This window comes from Salvelinus alpinus, chromosome 1, assembly GCF_045679555.1.
Source record: "Salvelinus alpinus chromosome 1, SLU_Salpinus.1, whole genome shotgun sequence".
NCBI classification, from domain to species: Eukaryota; Metazoa; Chordata; class Actinopteri; order Salmoniformes; family Salmonidae; genus Salvelinus; species Salvelinus alpinus.
Genome location: NC_092086.1, coordinates 11257255 through 11277908, shown reverse-complemented (window position 1 = coordinate 11277908; position 20654 = coordinate 11257255). Strand labels below are relative to the sequence as shown.

The 20654-nt window shown below is 49.5% G+C and overlaps 1 protein-coding gene across 2 annotated transcripts in view; it reads right to left on the bottom strand.

Moving 5' to 3' along the window:
- Nucleotides 1-20654, bottom strand: part of LOC139583688 (NLR family CARD domain-containing protein 3-like) — a 672088-nt gene that overhangs the window by 186398 nt on the left and 465036 nt on the right. Inside the window, exons 13-15 of one of the 2 annotated variants that reach the window (XM_071416179.1) lie at nucleotides 18380-18553; nucleotides 17766-17812; nucleotides 16711-17288 (exon numbers count right to left, since the gene is read on the bottom strand). In XM_071416179.1, the coding sequence (XP_071272280.1) occupies nucleotides 16759-17288; nucleotides 17766-17812; nucleotides 18380-18553 (751 nt within the window). In that variant the 3' untranslated portion in view covers nucleotides 16711-16758. Of the gene's footprint in view, nucleotides 1-16710; nucleotides 17289-17765; nucleotides 17813-18379; nucleotides 18554-20654 lie in introns of those variants that run through there. The other variant, XM_071415422.1, reaches the window with a different exon arrangement.

Below are 20654 nucleotides of genomic sequence, written 5' to 3'. Positions count from 1 at the left end.
TCTCTCTCTCTCTCTTCTATGTCCCCCCCCTCTCTCTCTCTCTCTCTTCTATGTCCCCCCCTCTCTCTCTCTCTCTTCTATGTCCCCCCCCTCTCTCTCTCTCTCTTCTATGTCCCCCCCTCTCTCTCTCTCTCTTCTATGTCCCCCCCCTCTCTCTCTCTCTCTTCTATGTCCCCCCCTCTCTCTCTCTCTCTCTCTCTCTTCTATGTCCCCCCCTCTCTCTCTCTCTCTTCTATGTCCCCCCCCCTCTCTCTCTCTCTCTCTCTCTCTCTCTCTCTCTCTCTCTCTCTCTCTCTCTCTCTCTCTCTCTCTCTCTCTCTTCTATGTCCCCCCCCTCTCTCTCTCTCTCTTCTATGTCCCCCCCCTCTCTCTCTCTCTCTTCTATGTCCCCCCCTCTCTCTCTCTCTCTTCTATGTCCCCCCCCTCTCTCTCTCTCTCTTCTATGTCCCCCCCCTCTCTCTCTCTCTCTTCTATGTCCCCCCCCTCTCTCTCTCTCTCTTCTATGTCCCCCCCCTCTCTCTCTCTCTCTTCTATGTCCCCCCCCCTCTCTCTCTCTCTCTCTCTCTCTCTCTCTCTCTTCTATGTCCCCCCCTCTCTCTCTCTCTCTCTCTCTCTTCTATGTCCCCCCCCTCTCTCTCTCTCTCTCTCTCTTCTATGTCCCCCCCTCTCTCTCTCTCTCTCTCTCTCTCTCTCTCTCTCTCTCTCTCTCTCTCTCTCTCTCTCTCTCTCTCTCTCTCTCTCTCTCTCTCTCTCTCTCTCTCTCTCTTCTATGTCCCCCCCTCTCTCTCTCTCTCTTCTATGTCCCCCCCCCTCTCTCTCTCTCTTCTATGTCCCCCCCTCTCTCTCTCTCTCTCTTCTATGTCCCCCCCCTCTCTCTCTCTCTCTTCTATGTCCCCCCCTCTCTCTCTCTCTCTTCTATGTCCCCCCCCTCTCTCTCTCTCTCTTCTATGTCCCCCCCTCTCTCTCTCTCTCTTCTATGTCCCCCCCTCTCTCTCTCTCTCTCTCTCTCTTCTATGTCCCCCCCTCTCTCTCTCTCTCTCTCTCTCTTCTATGTCCCCCCCCCCTCTCTCTCTCTCTCTCTCTCTCTCTCTCTCTCTCTCTCTCTCTCTCTCTCTCTCTTCTATGTCCCCCCCCCTCTCTCTCTCTCTCTTCTATGTCCCCCCCTCTCTCTCTCTCTCTTCTATGTCCCCCCCTCTCTCTCTCTCTCTTCTATGTCCCCCCCTCTCTCTCTCTCTCTTCTATGTCCCCCCCCTCTCTCTCTCTCTCTTCTATGTCCCCCCCCTCTCTCTCTCTCTCTTCTATGTCCCCCCCTCTCTCTCTCTCTCTTCTATGTCCCCCCCCCTCTCTCTCTCTCTCTTCTATGTCCCCCCCCCCCTCTCTCTCTCTCTTCTATGTCCCCCCCTCTCTCTCTCTCTCTCTCTCTCTCTCTCTTCTATGTCCCCCCCTCTCTCTCTCTCTCTCTCTCTCTTCTATGTCCCCCCCTCTCTCTCTCTCTCTCTCTCTCTTCTATGTCCCCCCCTCTCTCTCTCTCTCTCTCTCTCTCTCTCTCTCTCTCTCTCTCTCTCTCTCTCTCTCTCTCTCTCTCTCTCTCTCTCTCTCTCTCTCTCTCTCTCTCTATGTCCCCCCCTCTCTCTCTCTCTCTCTCTCTCTCTCTTCTATGTCCCCCCCTCTCTCTCTCTCTCTCTCTCTCTTCTATGTCCCCCCCCTCTCTCTCTCTCTCTCTTCTATGTCCCCCCCCCTCTCTCTCTCTCTCTCTCTCTCTTCTATGTCCCCCCCCCTCTCTCTCTCTCTCTCTCTCTTCTATGTCCCCCCCCCCTCTCTCTCTCTCTCTCTCTCTCTCTTCTATGTCCCCCCCTCTCTCTCTCTCTCTCTCTCTCTTCTATGTCCCCCCCTCTCTCTCTCTCTTCTATGTCCCCCCCCTCTCTCTCTCTCTCTTCTATGTCCCCCCCTCTCTCTCTCTCTCTCTCTCTCTTCTATGTCCCCCCCTCTCTCTCTTCTATGTCCCCCCCTCTCTCTCTTCTATGTCCCCCCCCTCTCTCTCTCTCTCTCTCTCTCTCTCTCTCTCTCTCTCTCTCTCTCTCTCTCTCTCTCTCTCTCTCTCTCTCTCTCTCTCTCTCTCTCTCTCTCTCTCTCTCTCTCTCTCTCTCTCTCTCTCTCTCTCTCTCTCTCCTTGTGGACGATATATTGTGTAGGCGACAACCACTTTGTTCACTGTAGCACAGTCTGCACAATACACAGCCCCAAGCACATTGCACGGGCCTGTTCAGCTGAATCAAGTAGTTGTTACAGATGAACGCTCTGTTGAACTTCTTTTTACACGTGGCGCATATAATCAACTGTTTCATCACAGGGATTATCATCGCAATGGACGACACGGTAGCCCCGTCGCTGTACAGGTTATATCGGCTGGGACCAGGCACGGATTCTTCATAGGTGACAGCTGCTTCGGATTGTGGTGGTGTGGGGAACAATGTCCTTTGTGACTGTAAAGATGTCACTGGCTTGGGTTTGCACACGTTGAACCCTCGTATATCAACTGTCTGCTGTGGAGTTTCAGGCACTTGAGATGCTGGTTGTTGGGGATGTAGGACCCGGGCCTCCTGCTGCGGCACTTGATGAAACGTTTCCAGATGCACCTCAACCTGCTGGGGCTCTAGAGGCTGTGCCGACTGTTGTTGTTGAAAGACATATTCACCACAGACCCTCTCAAGAGCAGCCATGGAGTTCTCTGGGTACCCGAGAGGGGCCATGTCACCAATACAGGCGTTGAAGGTGTTGAGTTCCACATCTGTAGGCTGGGTTACCTCATTACAGATGGCGCTTGAAGGTGGTATCATAGTGGGAAGGGGATCGGTTGTAGCAGAAAATATTGAACCTGGACAAGAGTCAACGTTCCACTGTGGCCTACTGAAATGTGGCTCGGATGCTTGGGACACTTCACTCTCTTGAAAGGCATTTGCATATTCCACATCGGTTAGCATATCATCCGGAACTCTCTCGGTACCCCTGTAACACAAGGCGGAAACAAGTCACCCCTCTACTCAAAGGCAATAGATTACTATTTAGTAATAACACAATGTGTGTGATAGTTACACTTACGTGACACATGTCATGCTATCCAGGGCAGCAGCAACCTCCTCTGATGTATCACACCCAGACATGGCTGTGATGCTATCCAGGGCAGTCTGAAGCTCCTCTGATGTATCACACCCAGACATGGCTGTGATGCTATCCACGGCAGTCTGAAGCTCCTTTGAGGTAGCACATCCGGCCCTGTTTACGTGCTCTGTCGCAGAGACAACTTCATCAGCCCTATCTTGATACCCAGGCTCATCTAATACAATTGCATGGTCAACTCTACATTCAGGCACATTGTGAGACATTTCACATGTTTCACCAATAGGTTGTTGGAACGATGGTTCAGTTGTAGATTGGGGCTTGGGTACAGCAGACACTACCTCCTTGGTCTGAGTCTCATCAGAGTCTGGCTCCTTGGTCTGAGTCTCATCAGTCTGGCTCCTTGGTCTGAGTCTCATCAGAGTCTGGCTCCTTGGTCTGAGTCTCATCAGTCTGGCTCCTTGGTCTGAGTCTCATCAGAGTCTGGCTCCTTGGTCTGAGTCTCATCAGAGTCTGGCTCCTTGGTCTGAGTCTCATCAGAGTCTGGCTCCTTGGTCTGAGTCTCATCAGTCTGGCTCCTTGGTCTGAGTCTCATCAGAGTCTGGCTCCTTGGTCTGAGTCTCATCAGAGTCTGGCTCCTTGGTCTGAGTCTCATCAGAGTCTGGCTCCTTGGTCTGAGTCTCATCAGAGTCTGGCTCCTTGGTCTGAGTCTCATCAGAGTCTGGCTCCTTGGTCTGAGTCTCATCAGAGTCTGGCTCCTTGGTCTGAGTCTCATCAGAGTCTGGCTCCTTGGTCTGAGTCTCATCAGAGTCTGGCTCCTTGGTCTGAGTCTCATCAGAGTCTGGCTCCTTGGTCTGAGTCTCATCAGAGTCTGGCTCCTTGGTCTGAGTCTCATCAGAGTCTGGCTCCTTGGTCTGAGTCTCATCAGAGTCTGGCTCCTTGGCTGAGTCTCATCAGTCTGGCTCCTTGGTCTGAGTCTCATCAGAGTCTGGGGTCTGAGTCTCTGCAGACACAGTCTCAGCAGACACTACATCATTGGCCTGAGTCTCATCAGAGTCTGGCTCCTGGGTCTGTGTCTCATCAGAGTCTGGGGTCTGAGTCTCTGCAGACACAGTCTCAGCAGACACTACATCATTGGCCTGAGTCTCATCAGAGTCTGGCTCCTGGGTCTGCGTCTCAGCAGAGGTCGCCCCGGCTGGGGCCGACACAGGCTCTGTGTCATCTGTGGTGGGGGAATTAGGCACAGTGCATACCGTCCCAGAACAGGCAGCATCCTCTGTATACTGGTACTCTGGCTCAGCAGATACACATGGTTCAGTATCAGGGTCTTGTTGGACTCCAGCCACTCTGGTACTTTTTTGTTTGATAGGTACACTATGTTTGACTGGAGAGGATACCCTTTCCGCGACATGTTTGGGTACAGAATTGTGACAGTCCTCCTTGTCATCATCGCTAGTGTGAACAGAGTCACTGGAGGAACTTGTGTTGCTTTCATCTCCGCTATCATCTGTACCAGGTTCTGTAGGTACTTTAGCCCCGATTCCACTGCTGGAGTCATCGCTTTCATCTCCGTTATCATCTGTACCAGGTTCTGTAGGTACTTTAGCCCCGATTCCACTGCTGGAGTCATCGCTTTCATCTCCGCTATCATCTGCACCGGGTTCTGTAGGTACTTTAGCCCTGATTCCACTGCTGGAGTCATCGCTTTCATCTCCGTTATCATCTGTACCAGGTTCTGTAGGTACTTTAGCCCCGATTCCACTGCTGGAGTCATCGCTTTCATCTCCGTTATCATCTGCACCAGGTTCTGTAGGTAGGTTAGCCTCCTCATTGGTAGCTGTGACATGGTGTAGAACCGCTGATGTGCTATTGTCTACTTCTTCACTGTTGTTTGGTCTCCTGTTGAACATCCAGGCCCTCTTTCTGCAACCACTTTTAACGCGCGACTGAGAACCAGGCTGATTGTAGGACATGTCGACCGAGCTCTTCTTAATATTGTCCACAGTCACAGGTTTCTGATGTGGGCCAGTGGACGGTCTATGTGATCTAGGCTGCGGCTTTGTGAAGCAAACCTGTTTTCATATCTGTCAATCTTTGCTGATGTGACGCTGCTACCAAGACCACCATTGCGGCCGCTGCTACAGGAGACTTCGGGACACAACCTTTGAGCATTAAGGCCTGTATTGGGTTCTTTGCTTCGCCTACGGTTGACAGAACTATGGGTCATGTCTCTGCTGCCGCTGGTGGTGTGAGCTCGGCTGTGGTCCCTGGGAGACTGGGCCCCGACGCTGTCCCTTGGGGGATGGGACCGACTGCTGCCCCTGGTGGGCTGGGGCCGGCTGCTGACATTGTCATGATGTCCGTGTCTCTCACCAGTCTTGCGTTGTGTTTTGGCAGGTTGTCCTTCACAGGGATCCATTCCAGAGGTATACGGCGTTTCACCTTTGCTGTAGTAGGAGCATGACAAACGTTTTGTGGCCGTTTGTTGTACCGAGTTGGCGGTCCATCGTAACCCTTGGTCTTCGGTGACAGTCCTATGTCATGACTACCTTGTTGTAACCTGTTTTTGTCAGACCTACGTCTTAAGTCAAAGGGTTGGGGGTATCTAGGGTACACAGGTACATTGTGTGGAACCAGAAGGTCGTGTTGATATGTGTTGTGGTCCTCTGTGTCATACAGCCTGTCATTAGAGGCTCTTTCATGCCACCTTCTCTGCTGTATGTTGCACAAGGGAGAGGGTGTAGATTCCCTCAACTGTGTATATTCCTCAACTCTTAGGCCCATATTGGGATGCTGGTAGTACCATTCGCCTCTGTTATTGTATGTTGAATAAACGTCATGTGACATTCTATCTTTTCTTTCTAATTCTTGTTGTTTTGTAAAGTACTTCACACCATGTTCATGGTTCAGCTGCAAAAATATACTGAATTTTCCACTGTCTGTGTAACTAATCTTATATATGTAGCTGAGGCTCCTCCTAAAAGCTTCAAGGCCGTTTGAAGTAATCACCACAATGTGTCATCAGGTAGACTATATGTATCTTTCCTGTTTCACTGCTTAGGTGTCAACCTGAGGTGACCTAGTTTCAATGTCTCACTGTGGGTTGTGTATCCAACCACTGCTGTTTCTACGGGCTTCCGATACGTCCAACCACTGCTGTTTCTACGGGCTTCCGATACGTCCAACCACTGCTGTTTCTACGGGCTTCCGATACGTCCAACCACTGCTGTTTCTACGGGCTTCAGATACGTCCAACCACTGCTGTTTCTACGGGCTTCCGATACGTCCAACCACTGCTGTTTCTACGGGCTTCCGATACGTCCAACCACTGCTGTTTCTACGGGCTACCGATACGTCCAACCACTGCTGTTTCTACGGGCTTCCGATACGTCCAACCACTGCTGTTTCTGAGTGAGAGAGCAGAGAGAGTGAGAGAGCAGAGAAGGCAGAGAGAGAGCAGAGGGAGAGAGAGCAGAGAGGGCAGAGAGAGCAGAGAGCAGAAAGAGAGAGTAGATAGAGCAGAAAGCAGGCTGAGAGAGCAGAGAGAGAGAGAGAGGGAAGAGAGCAGAAAAAGAGCAGAGAGAGAGCAGGCTGAGAGTGCAGAGAGAGAGAGCAGGCTGAGAGTGCAGAGGGAGAGAGCAGGCTGAGAGTGCAGAGAGAGAGAGCAGAGTGAGAGAGAGAGAGCAGAGAGAGAGAGCAGAGGGAGAGATAGCAGAGAGAGAGCGAGCAGAGGTAGAGAGCAGAGGGAGAGAGATAGCAGAGAGAGAGCGAGCAGAGAGCAGGCTGAGAGTGCAGAGAGACAGTGAGAGAGCAGAGAAGAGAGAGCAGAGAAGAGAGAGAGAGGGAGAGAGAGCAGGCTGAGAGAGAGAGCAGAGCGAGAGAGGGAGAGAGCAGAGAGTGAGATAGCAGTGAGCAGAGTGAGGGCAGAGAGAGCGAGCAGAGAGCAGGCTGAGAGAGCAGAGAGAGAGCGAGCAGAAAGCAGGCTGAGAAAGCAAAGAGAGAGAGAGAGCAGAGGGCAAAGAGAGAGAGCAGAGAGAGAGAGCAGAGAGGTCAGAGAGCGAGCAGAGAGAGAGCAGGGAAAAGAGAGCAGAGAGAGCAGAGGGAGAGATAGATCAGAGAACAGAGAGAGAGAGCAGAGAGGGAGAGAAGAGAGGGAGAGAGAGCAGGGTGAGAGAGAGAGAGAGAGAGAGCAGAGAGAGCAGAGGGAGAGAGCTGAGAGCAGAGAGAGCAGAGCACAGAGAGAGCATAGAGAGAGAGCAGAGACAGAGCAGAGAGTAGGCTGAGAGAGCAGAGAGGAGAGGGCAGAGTGAGAGAGAGAGCAGAGACCAGAGAGAGAGCAGAGAGCAGGCTGAGAAAGCAAAGAGAGTGAGAGAGCAGAGAGAGAGCAGAGAAGGCAGAGAGAGAGCAGAGAGAGAAGAGGGCAGAGAGAGCAGAGGGAGAGAGAGAGCAGAGAACAGAGAGAGAGAGCAGGCTGAAAAAGCAAAGAGAGAGTGAGAGAGCATAGAGTGAGAGCAGAGAGAGAGCAGAGAAAAGAGAGAGCAGAAGAGCAGAGGGAAAGAGAGAGCAGAGAGAGAGAGCAGGCTGAGAGAGCAGAGAGGGAGAGAGAGCAGGCTGAGAGAGCAGAGAGGGAGAGAGAGAGCTGAGAGAGAGAGAGAGAGAGAGCAGGCTGAGAGAGCAGAGAACAGAGAGCAGGCTGAGAAAGCAAAGAGAGAGCAGAGAGAAGAGAGAGGGCAGAGAGAGCAGAGAGAACAGAGCAGAAAGAGCAGAGGGAGAGAGAGCAGAGAACAGAGAGAAAAGAGAGGGCAGAGAGAGCAGAGCGAGAGCAGAGGATAGAGAGAGCAGAGATAGACAGCAGAGAGAGAGAGAGCAGAGAGAGAGCAGAGTGAGAGAGAACAGAGAAGGCAGAGAGAGCAGAGAGAAGAGAGAGAACAGAGAGTGCTGAGAGAGCAGAGAGAGCGAGAGCAGAGAGAGAAAGCAGAGCATAGAGAAAAGAGAGAGCAGAGACTGAGATAGCAGAGAGAGATAGCAGGGAGAGCAGAGCAGAGAGAGCAGAGAACAGAGACAGAGAGCAGAGAGAGAGCAGAAGGCAGAGAGAGCTGAGCGAGCAGAGCACAGAGAGAGCATAGAGAGAGAGGAGAGGGCAGAGTGAGAGAGAGAGCAGAGGGAGAGAGAGAGCAGAGAGCAGGCTGAGAAAGCAAAGAGAGAGAGAGCAGAGAGAGAGCAGAGAAGGCAGAGAGAGAGCAGAGAGAGAAGAGGGCAGAGAGAGCAGAGGGAGAGAGAGAGAGCAGAGAACAGAGAGCAGAGCGAGCAGGCTGAGAAAGCAAAGAGAGAGTGAGAGAGCATAGAGTGAGAGCAGAGAAAAGAGAGAGCAGAGAACAGAGAGAGAGCAGGCTGAGAAAGCAAAGAGAGAGCAGAGAGAAGAGAGGGCAGAGAGAGCAGAGAGAAAGAGCAGAGAGAGCAGAGGACAGAGAGAGCAGATAGACAGCAGAGAGAGCAGAGAGCAACAGCAGAGGGTGAGAGAGAACAGAGAGGGCAGAGAGAGAGCAGAGAGAGAACAGAGAGTGCTGAGAGAGAAGAGAGCAGAGAGAGAGCGAGAGCAGAGAGAGAGCAAGCAGAGAGAGCAGAGCATAGAGAAAAGTGAGAGCAGAGAGAGAGAGAGCAGAGAGAGAGAGAGCAGAGGGAGAGACAGAGAGCAGATAGAAAAAGCAGAGAGAGAGCAGAGGGCAGAGTAGAGAGAGCAGAGAGAGAACAGAGAGGGCAGAGAGAGCAGAGAGAGAACAGAGAGTGCTGAGAGAGCAATAGAGAGCATAGAGAGCGAGAGAGAGCAGAGAGAGCAGGCTGAGAAAGCAAAGAGAGAGTGAGAGAGCAGAGAGAAAGCAGAGAAAAGAGAGAACAGCAGAGCAGACAGAGAGCAGGCTGAGAGAGAAGAGAGAGCAGAGAGCAAGAGAGAGCAGGGAGGGAGAGAGCAGAGAGAGAGAGCAGAAAGTGAGAGATAGAGCAGAGAGAAGAGAGGGCAGAGAGAGCAGAGAGAGAGCGGACAGCAGAGAGCAGAGAGCAGGCTGAGAAATAAAAGAGAGAGTGAAAGAGCATAGAGTGAGAGAGCAGAGAGAGAGCAGAGAAAAGAGAGAGAGAGCAGAGAGAGAGAACAGCAGAGCAGAGAGAGAGTAGAGAGAGCAGAGTGAGAGAGAGCAGAGAGCAGGCTGAGAGAGAAGAGAGAGCAGAGAGAGAGGCAGAGAGAGGAGAGAGAACAGCAGAGAGAGCAGAGGGAGAGAGAACTCTGTTGCTATAGTGACCCTGCATCACAACACTCTGTTGCTATAGTGACCCTGCATCACAACACTCTGTTGCTATAGTGACCCTGCATCACAACACTCTGTTGCTGTAGTGACCCTGCACCACAACACTCTGTTGCTATAGTGACCCTGCATCACAACACTATGTTACTATAGTGACCCTGCATCACAACACTCTGTTGCTATAGTGACCCTGCATTACAACACTCTGTTGCTATAGTGACCCTGCATCACAACACTCTGTTGCTATAGTGACCCTGCATCACAACACTCTGTTGCTAAAGTGACCTTGCATCAAAACACTCTGTTGCTATAGTGACCCTGCATCACAACACTCTGTTGCTGTAGTGACCCTGCATTACAACACTCTGTTGCTATAGTGACCCTGCATTACAACACTCTGTTGCTATAGTGACCTTGCACCACAACACTCTGTTGTTATAGTGACCCTGCATCACAACACTCTGTTGCTATAGTGACCCTGCATTACAACACTCTGTTGCTATAGTGACCTTGCACCACAACACTCTGTTGTTATAGTGACCCTGCATCACAACACTCTGTTGCTGTAGTGACCCTGCATTACAACACTCTGTTGCTATAGTGACCCTGCATTACAACACTCTGTTGCTATAGTGACCTTGCACCACAACACTCTGTTGTTATAGTGACCCTGCATCACAACACTCTGTTGCTATAGTGACCCTGCATTACAACACTCTGTTGCTATAGTGACCTTGCACCACAACACTCTGTTGTTATAGTGACCCTGCATCACAACACTCTGTTGCTATAGTGACCCTGCATTACAACACTCTGTTGCTATAGTGACCCTGCATCACAACACTATGTTTCTATAGTGACCCTGCATTACAACACTCTGTTGCTATAGTGACCCTGCATCACAACACTCTGTTGCTATAGTGACCCTGCATTACAACACTCTGTTGCTATAGTGACCCTGCATCACAACACTCTGTTGCTATAGTGACCCTGCATTACAACACTCTGTTGCTATAGTGACCCTGCATCACAACACTATGTTTCTATAGTGACCCTGCATCACAACACTCTGTTGTTATAGTGACCCTGCATTACAACACTCTGTTGCTATAGTGACCCTGCATTACAACACTCTGTTGCTATAGTGACCCTGCATTACAACACTCTGTTGCTATAGTGACCCTGCATCACAACACTATGTTTCTATAGTGACCCTGCATCACAACACTCTGTTGCTATAGTGACCCTGCATTACAACACTATGTTACTATAGTGACCCTGCATCACAACACTATGTTTCTATAGTGACCCTGCATTACAACACTCTGTTGCTATAGTGACCCTGCATTACAACACTCTGTTGCTATAGTGACCATGCATCACAACACTCTGTTGTTATAGTGACCCTGCATTACAACACTCTGTTGCTATAGTAACCCTGCATTACAACACTCTGTTGCTATAGTGACCCTGCATTACAACACTCTGTTGCTATAGTAACCCGGCATTACAAAACTCTGTTGCTATAGTAACCCTGCATCACAACACTCTGTTGCTATAGTAACCCTGCATCACAACACTCTGTTGTACAATTTGTTTAATTCAATTCCACATATTTAATTGTTTTGTATTTCATTTCATATTAGTTTCATGTTTCAACCAGTCGCAGGTTAACGTCAACCTGACAGAGGAAACGTAACATCAATAACCAAACTGTTTTCACAATTAACAGGCTTTTCTTGTTTCAAGTCTGTTTTATTATGAAAAGTACAATATATCCTGTATACTTGTACAACTATGGAGCGTATGTCCATATATAATTATACAATTTGTTATTCAACATAAAAGACAACAAATGATCACATTGGTATTTTAACGGTGTTATTGTCACAATTATAGGAAGACACGCATGTGTGTGTGTGTGTGTCCAGTGTGAGTGTGTGTGTGTCCTGTGTGAGAGTGTGTGTGTTTCTCCAGTGTGTGTGTGTGTGTGTGTCCAGTGTCAGTGTGTGTGTGTGTGTGTGTGTGTGTCCAGTGTGTGTGTGTCTGTCCAGTGTGTGTGTGTGTGTGTATCTGTCCAGTGTGTGTGTGTGTGTGTGTCCAGTGTGTGTGTGTGTGTGTCCAGTGTGAGTGTGTGTGTGTGTGTCCAGTGTGAGTGTGTGTGTCCAGTGTGTGTGTGTGTGTCCAGTGTGTGTGTGTGTGTCCAGTGTGTGTGTGTCCAGTGTGTGTGTGTCCAGTGTGTGTGTGTTCAGTGTGTGTGTGTGTATCTGTCCAGTGTGTGTGTGTGTGTGTGTGTGTGTCCAGTGTGTGTGTGTGTGTGTGTGTGTGTGTGTGTGTGTGTGTGTCCAGTGTGTGTGTGTGTGTGTGTGTGTGTGTGTGTGTGTGTCCAGTGTGAGTGTGTGTGTGTGTCCAGTGTGAGTGTGTGTGTGTGTCCAGTGTGTGTGTGTGTGTGTGTGTGTGTCCAGTGTGTGTGTTTGTCCTGTGTGTGTGTGTTCAGTGTGTGAGTGTGTCCAGTGTGTGTGTGTGTGTGGGCGTCCAGTGTGAGTGTGTGTGTCCAGTGTGTGTGTGTCCTGTGTGTGTGTCCAGTGTGAGTGTGTGTGTGTCCTGTGTGTGTGTGTGTCCTGTGTGTGTGTGAGTGTGTGTCCTGTGTGTGTGTTTGTCCTGTGTGTGTGTGTCCAGTGTGTCCAGTGTGTGTGTGTCCAGTGTGTGTGTCCAGTGTGTGTGTGTCCAGTGTGAGTGTGTCCAGTGTGTGTGTGTCCAGTGTGAGTGTGTGTGTGTGTGTGTCCAGTGTGAGTGTGTGTGTGTGTGTGTGTCCAGTGTGAGTGTGTGCGTGTGTGTGTCCAGTGTGAGTGTGTGTGTGTGTCCAGTGTGTGTGTCCAGTGTGTGTGTGTGTGTGTCCAGTGTGTGTGTGTGTGTGTGTGCGTCCAGTGTGAGTGTGTGTGTCCAGTGTGTGTGTGTCCTGTGTGTGAGTGTGTGTGTGTCCAGTGTGAGTGTGTGTGTGTCCTGTGTGTGTGTCCAGTGTGAGTGTGTGTGTCCAGTGTGTGTGTCCTGTGTGTGTGTGTGTGTGTGTGTGTGTGTGTGTGTGTCCTGTGTGTGTGTTTGTCCAGTGTGTCCAGTGTGTGTGTGTGTGTGTTTCTCCAGTGTGTGTGTGTGTGTGTGTCCAGTGTCAGTGTGTGTGTGTGTGTGTTTGTCAAGTGTGTGTGTGTGTGTGTGTCTGTCCAGTGTGTGTGTGTGTGTGTGTCCAGTGTGTGTGTGTGTGTGTGTCCAGTGTGAGTGTGTGTGTGTGTGTCCAGTGTGAGTGTGTGTGTCCAGTGTGTGTGTGTGTCCAGTGTGTGTGTGTGTGTCCAGTGTGTGTGTGTGTGTCCAGTGTGTGTGTGTCCAGTGTGTGTGTGTGTGTGTGTGTGTGTGTCCAGTGTGTGTGTGTGTGTGTGTGTGTGTCCAGTGTGTGTGTGTGTGTGTGTGTGTGTGTGTGTGTGTGTGTGTGTGTGTGTGTGTGTCCAGTGTGTGTGTGTGTGTGTCCAGTGTGTGTGTGTGTGTGTGTGTCCAGTGTGTGTGTGTGTGTGTGTCCAGTGTGAGTGTGTGTGTGTGTCCAGTGTGTGTGTGTGTGTGTGTGTGTGTGTGTGTGTGTGTCCAGTGTGTGTGTTTGTCCTGTGTGTGTGTGTTCAGTGTGTGAGTGTGTCCAGTGTGTGTGTGTGTGTGGGCGTCCAGTGTGAGTGTGTGTGTGTGTGTCCAGTGTGTGTGTGTCCTGTGTGTGTGTCCAGTGTGAGTGTGTGTGTGTCCTGTGTGTGTGTGTGTCCTGTGTGTGTGTGAGTGTGTGTCCTGTGTGTGTGTTTGTCCTGTGTGTGTGTGTGTCCAGTGTGTCCAGTGTGTGTGTGTCCAGTGTGTGTGTCCAGTGTGTGTGTGTCCAGTGTGAGTGTGTCCAGTGTGTGTGTGTCCAGTGTGAGTGTGTGTGTGTGTGTGTGTCCAGTGTGAGTGTGTGTGTGTGTGTGTGTCCAGTGTGAGTGTGTGCGTGTGTGTGTCCAGTGTGAGTGTGTGTGTGTGTCCAGTGTGTGTGTCCAGTGTGTGTGTGTGTGTGTCCAGTGTGTGTGTGTGTGTGTGTGCGTCCAGTGTGAGTGTGTGTGTCCAGTGTGTGTGTGTCCTGTGTGAGTGTGTGTGTGTCCAGTGTGAGTGTGTGTCCAGTGTGAGTGTGTGTGTGTCCTGTGTGTGTGTCCAGTGTGAGTGTGTGTGTCCAGTGTGTGTGTCCTGTGTGTGTGTGTGTGTGTGTGTGTCCTGTGTGTGTGTTTGTCCAGTGTGTCCAGTGTGTGTGTGTGTGTGTTTCTCCAGTGTGTGTGTGTGTGTGTGTCCAGTGTCAGTGTGTGTGTGTGTGTGTTTGTCAAGTGTGTGTGTGTGTGTGTGTCTGTCCAGTGTGTGTGTGTGTGTGTGTGTCCAGTGTGTGTGTATGTGTGTGTCCAGTGTGAGTGTGTGTGTGTGTCCAGTGTGAGTGTGTGTGTCCAGTGTGTGTGTGTGTCCAGTGTGTGTGTGTGTGTCCAGTGTGTGTGTGTCCAGTGTGTGTGTGTCCAGTGTGTGTGTGTCCAGTGTGTGTGTGTCCAGTGTGTGTGTGTGTGTATCTGTCCAGTGTGTGTGTGTGTGTGTGTGTGTGTCCAGTGTGTGTGTGTGTGTGTGTGTGTGTGTGTGTGTGTGTGTGTGTGTGTGTCCAGTGTGTGTGTGTGTGTCCAGTGTGTGTGTGTGTCCAGTGTGTGTGTGTGTGTGTCCAGTGTGAGTGTGTGTCCAGTGTGTCCAGTGTGTGTGTGTGTGTGTGTGTGTGTCCAGTGTGTGTGTTTGTCCTGTGTGTGTGTGTTCAGTGTGTGAGTGTGTCCAGTGTGTGTGTGTGTGTGGGCGTCCAGTGTGAGTGTGTGTGTCCTGTGTGTGTGTCCAGTGTGAGTGTGTGTGTGTCCTGTGTGTGTGTGTGTCCTGTGTGTGTGTGAGTGTGTGTCCTGTGTGTGTGTTTGTCCTGTGTGTGTGTGTGTCCAGTGTGTCCAGTGTGTGTGTGTCCAGTGTGTGTGTCCAGTGTGTGTGTGTCCACTGTGAGTGTGTGCAGTGTGTGTGTGTCCAGTGTGAGTGTGTGTGTGTGTGTGTCCAGTGTGAGTGTGTGTGTGTGTGTGTCCAGTGTGAGTTTGTGCGTGTGTGTGTCCAGTGTGAGTGTGTGTGTGTGTCCAGTGTGTGTGTCCAGTGTGTGTGTGTGTGTGTCCAGTGTGTGTGTGTGTGTGTCCAGTGTGTGTGTGCGTCCAGTGTGAGTGTGTGTGTCCAGTGTGTGTGTGTCCTGTGTGAGTGTATGTGTGTCCAGTGTGAGTGTGTGTCCAGTGTGAGTGTGTGTGTGTCCTGTGTGTGTGTCCAGTGTGAGTGTGTGTGTCCAGTGTGTGTGTCCTGTGTGTGTGTGTGTGTGTGTGTGTGTGTGTGTCCTGTGTGTGTGTTTGTCCAGTGTGTCCAGTGTGTGTGTTAGTGTGTGTGTGTGTGTGTGTGTCCAGTGTGAGTGTGTGTGTGTGTGTGTCCAGTGTGAGTGTGTGTGTGTGTCCAGTGTGAGTGTGTGTGTGTGTCCTGTGTGTGTGTGTGTGTTTGTCCCGTGTGTGTGTGTGTCAGTGTGTGTGTGTGTCCAGTGTGTGTGTCCAGTGTGAGTGTGTGCGTGTGTGTGTCCAGTGTGAGTGTGTGTGTGTGTCCAGTGTGTGTGTGTGTGTGTGTGTCCAGTGTGTGTGTGTGTGTGTGTGTGTGTGTGTGTGTGTGTGTGTGTGTGTGTGTGTGTGTGTGTGTCCAGTGTGTGTGTGTGTGTCCAGTGTGTGTGTGTGTCCAGGGTGAGTGTGTGTGTCCTGTGTGTGTGTGTGTGTGTGTGTGTGTGTCCAGTGTGTGTGTGTGTGTGTGTGTGTGTGTGTGTCCAGTGTGTGTGTGTGTGTGTGTGTGTGTGTGTGTGTGTGTGTGTGTGTCCAGTGTGTGTGTGTGTGTCCAGTGTGTGTGTGTGTGTGTGTGTGTGTGTGTGTGTCCAGTGTGTGTGTGTGTGTCCAGTGTGTGTGTGTGTGTGTCCAGTGTGTGTGTGTGTGTGTGTCCAGTGTGTGTGTGTGTGTCCAGTGTGAGTGTGTGTGTCCAGTGTGTGTGTGTCCTGTGTGTGTGTGTGTGTGTGTGTCCAGTGTGTGTGTCCAGTGTGTGTGTGTGTGTCCAGTGTGAGTGTGTGTGTGTCCAGTGTGTGTGTGTCCAGTGTGAGTGTGTATGTCCAGTGTGTGTGTGTGTGTGTGTATCTGTCCAGTGTGTGTGTGTGTGTGTGTATCTGTCCAGTGTGTGTGTGTCCAGTGTGTGTGTGTGTGTGTGTGTGTGTCCAGTGTGTGTGTGTGTGTGTCCAGTGTGTGTGTGTGTGTGTCCAATATGTGTGTGTGTCCTGTGTGTGTGTTTGTCCTTTGTGTGTGTGTGTCCAGTGTGTGTGTGTGTGTCCAGTGTGTGTGTGTGTGTGTGTGTGTGTGTGTGTGTGTGTGTGTGTGTGTGTGTGTGTGTGTGTGTCCAGTGTGTGTGTGTGTCCAGTGTGTGTGTGTGTGTGTGTGTGTGTGTGTGTGTGTGTCCTGTGTGTGTGTGTGTCCAGTGTGTGTGTGTGTGTGTGTGTGTCCAGTGTGTGTGTGTGTGTGTGTGTGTGTGTGTGTGTGTGTGTCCTGTGTGTGTGTGTGTGTCCAGTCTGTGTGTGTGTCCAGTGTGTCCAGTGTGTGTGTGTCCAGTGTGTGTGTCCAGTGTGTGTGTCTGTCCAGTGTGTGTGTGTGTATCTGTCCAGTGTGTGTGTGTGTGTGTGTGTGTCCAGTGTGTGTGTGTGTGTGTGTGTGTGTCCAGTGTGTGTGTGTGTGTGTGTGTCCAGTGTGTGTGTGTGTGTGTGTGTGTGTGTGTGTGTGTGTGTGTGTGTGTGTGTCCAGTGTGTGTGTGTGTGTGTGTCCAGTGTGAGTGTGTGTGTGTGTCCAGTGTGAGTGTGTGTGTGTGTCCAGTGTGAGTGTGTGTGTGTGTCCAGTGTGTGTGTGTCCTGTGTGTGTGTGTGTGTCCAGTGTGTGTGTGTGTCCAGTGTGTGTGTGTGTGTGCGTCCAGTGTGAGTGTGTGTGTCCAGTGTGTGTGTGTCCTGTGTGTGTGTCCAGTGTGAGTGTGTGTGTGTCCTGTGTGTGTGTCCAGTGTGTGTGTGTCCAGTGTGAGTGTGTGTGTCCAGTGTGAGTGTGTGTGTGTCCTGTGTGTGTGTCCAGTGTGAGTGTGTGTCCAGCGTGAGTGTGTGTGTGAGTGTGTGTGTGTGTGTGTGTGTGTGTGTGTGTGTGTGTGTGTGTGTGTGTGTGTGTGTGTGTGTGTGTGTGTCAGGTTATTATTTCAGGGACACTGAGGAGTCAACATAGTAAAGCCTAAACCCTGGATAGAGGGGCTCAGTGAATGTGGAGGTGAATGTGATCAGGTGGGTCAGTGTGTCAGAGGAGGCTCTATAGAAGGACAGAGTGCCGGCTGGCCAGTCCAGATACACTCCTACTCTGTGGGAGCTGGAGGAGGGGACGTCTATGGTAGTGGGATTATTATTGTGACAGGCAGAGTAACTGTTGTCAGAGCAGAACAGACTCCAGGACTTGTCATTGTATCCAAGACAACAGTCCTTAACCCCTCCTCTCCTGTTGATTCCTTTATATGTCACTCCTATATCAGCCCCACTCCCACTCCACTCTACCTCCCAGTAACAGCGCCCAGTCAGACCCTCTCTACACAGCACCTGTCCCCAGCCCTCAAATCTCTCTGGGTGATCAGGATACGGCTGCTCCTCTCTCCTACGTGTCACCTTTCTGTTCTCCTCAGACAGAGAGAGGAGTCTGTTTACTGTGTTTGGGTCCAGTGTGAGATCACAGACATCTGATGGATGAAACCAGACACAATATTAGAAATCATCATCATTCACATTAGAATGTTACCTCACTTTTCACTAATTCATTTAATGTAGATGTTTCGAGGTATCAAAAGGAGAAGTTAAGGTAACTTGAGACTTGTTGAATGATCATATGTTATACTGTATGGTAATATAAAACACACTTATTCCCATTAATTACACACACACACACACACACACACACACACACACACACACACACACACACACACACACACACACACACACACACACACACACACACACACACACACACACACACACACACACACACATTGTCAAAGCAACTCTTTGTAAACGTTGGTGTCCCTGATTTCTGCTTCTGTAGAACTACAGCTGATATTTAATATGACCAAGTCAGTAATGATGGTGGTCTTTGACTTTGACTTAACTTGAATTAAGACTTATTCTTAGTCATATTCTTCACAGCAGTCAACACTCACATTTTCTAAGCCCAGGTTTCATTCTGTTCTCTCCACCATGTTCCACACTGTAGCGGTAAGCAGAAGAACAGACAGTCATTGAGGGATACACCTGAACTCACACACACACACACACACACACACACACACACACACACACACACACACACACACACACACACACACACACACTGGACACACACACACACACAGGACACACACACACACACACACACACACTGGACACATACACACTGGGACACACACACACACACACACACACACACACACACACACACACAGGACACACACACACACACTGGACACACACACACACACACACACACACACACACACACACACACACACACACACACACACACACACACACACACACACACACATACACACTGGACACACACACACTGGACACACTCACACACTGGACACACACACACACTGGACACACACACACACTGGACACACACACACACACACAAAACACACTGGACACACACACACACACACACAGTCAGCATACAACTTTGTCCAAGTGGTGGTAAGAATATTTGTCTTAACTAGCCTGATAAGTCAAACATGTCTGATATGAACATTGACATAAACCCTCTACATACTTGAGTTTCTCCAGTCTGCAGTGTGGATCCTCCAGTCCAGCAGAGAACAGTCTGACTCCTGAGTCTCCTGGGTGATTGTAGCTCAAGTCCAGCTCTCTCAGGTGTGAGGGGTTTGACCTCAGAGCTGAGACCAGAGAAGCACAGCCTTCCTCTGTGACTAGACAGCCTGACAGCCTGCAAAGAGTCAAATCATATTAAAATCACACTGCTATTCTTTGGTGGTGAAAATAGTGGCAGTACATTTTTTCAGTGTCCTGCCAAATCTGTTCATAAATGAATGTATCATTATTAGAAGTTATCATAATATTACTTGATATTAGCAGTGGTGGGCCGTCAGGGCCTGCAAGGCCTTCTCTGCTGGCCTAAACATCATCAGAATATATATTTTTTTTAAATATATTTTCCCACAAATATGTATTAAATTATTCCCCAGAGTAAGAATTATACTCTTAATTTCATAGCTTTCCTCTTGGTTGCACTGCTTCCAGCCCCAGGTTGAGATTTGGAGGGCTGGTCTTTATGTTAGATCTTTTATCCAATCATATTCAGCCATCATGTGTTGCCAGGGGTCTAAAATCTGCCCTCAGGCCTTCAGAATCAACAGTGCGGGCGCTTGTAGCTTATAGTGAATGGAAATGAAAATTTAGTGTCAACCAATCAGCTTTAGAGTTGGCTATTGTACGCCTGCTAGCTGGCTCCAGTGTTACACAGGAGCCAGCTAGCAGGCGTAGCGCGTCCACGTCTTTTGATTGGATTACCAATATTGAGAGGCAGGTCCTATGGGCAGGTCTATGCAGATCTAGGAAAGTGAATTTGATAAAATAATTAATTCACGTACTACTAAGCTGTTTTTTCAACCCACAATGGCGGAAGGAGGAGAGGATATCGATTTGGTCGAGGATATAATTATTATGCCATTCTCAAGACGAACTTTTCAAAAAAAGTTAGACATTGTAAGGTCGCCCGACGCCACAAAGCCTGTCACAGGCGGGAAAGGGGTTCGTTCGCTCGCCACTTTCAAAGTTTCAACTACGAGCGCTGTCAATGGCTCACAGGCTCCGAGAAGCACTGCAAACTATACTGCTGGGAATGCCTATTATTTGCAAGTGATCGATTTGGTGTTTGGAGCCACACTGGCTTTGCAAACTTGAGTTGTCTAACCAAGGCAGCAACGAGACACCAAAGTAGGGCACACTCACACTGGACGCACACACACACTGGACACACACACACACACACACTGGAAACACACACACACACACTGGACACACACACTGGACACACACACACACTCACACTGGACACACACACGCACACACTCACACTGGACACACACACACACACACTCACACTGGACACACACACACACACACTCACACACACACACACACACTCACGCTGGGCACTTACAAGCAATGGTGCTTTTGAAAACTTTTGGGGACACCGGAGTGGATCTACAGCTCAAAGAACAAGTGCGCAGGGCAACGGAGCTGCACAATGAAAAGGTGAAGGGAAATATTGAAAAGACTCATTGATTGTGTCATGTTTTTGGGTAAACACTGTTTACCCAAAAATGTCAATTTGTCAATTTCCAGGTGACGCAACGCCTGGTTATACTGCGTTTCTGTCTAAATGTATAGTGTCTAGAGCCATGGCTTAATGATGGTAATAAGAGGTGGATTAATTCGGGTGGGACTTTGTAGTACCTCACTGAAGGCCCAGGCCCCAGGCACGCCACTGGATATTAGTGTATCAATTTATTACCATTTATTAGATACATCAGTGTCTTGAAACCCGTCTTATCTATTCATAAATGAATGTATCATTATTAGAAATTACAAATTATCAAAGTATTGCTTGTAGATAGAAACATGCATAGTACAAATATTTGAGTAGACTGACCAGACCAGTTTAAAAAGCAGTATCAGTCAAAAGACAGACAGTGAGGTATCAGATTTAGATTGTATTGAGTATACAGTCCACACCATATCTATTTTGACAGTGAAGCTAACATTTTAAATGTGTCTCTATACTCCAGCATTTTGGATTTCAGATCAAATGTTTCATGTGAGGTGACATTGACACATTTGCAGTTTGTTTTGGTTGTGTTTTGGGTTGTGTTTTGCCCAATAGTAATTAAATGGTGGATAATGACTGGAATAATTTTCTTTCTAAGTGAGTAGATAACATGTTTCCAAACACTACCAAATTAATCCTGATGATGCCTTGATTAACTTCTTGGAACTATAGGGGGTGCTGTTCCGCATTAGCATAT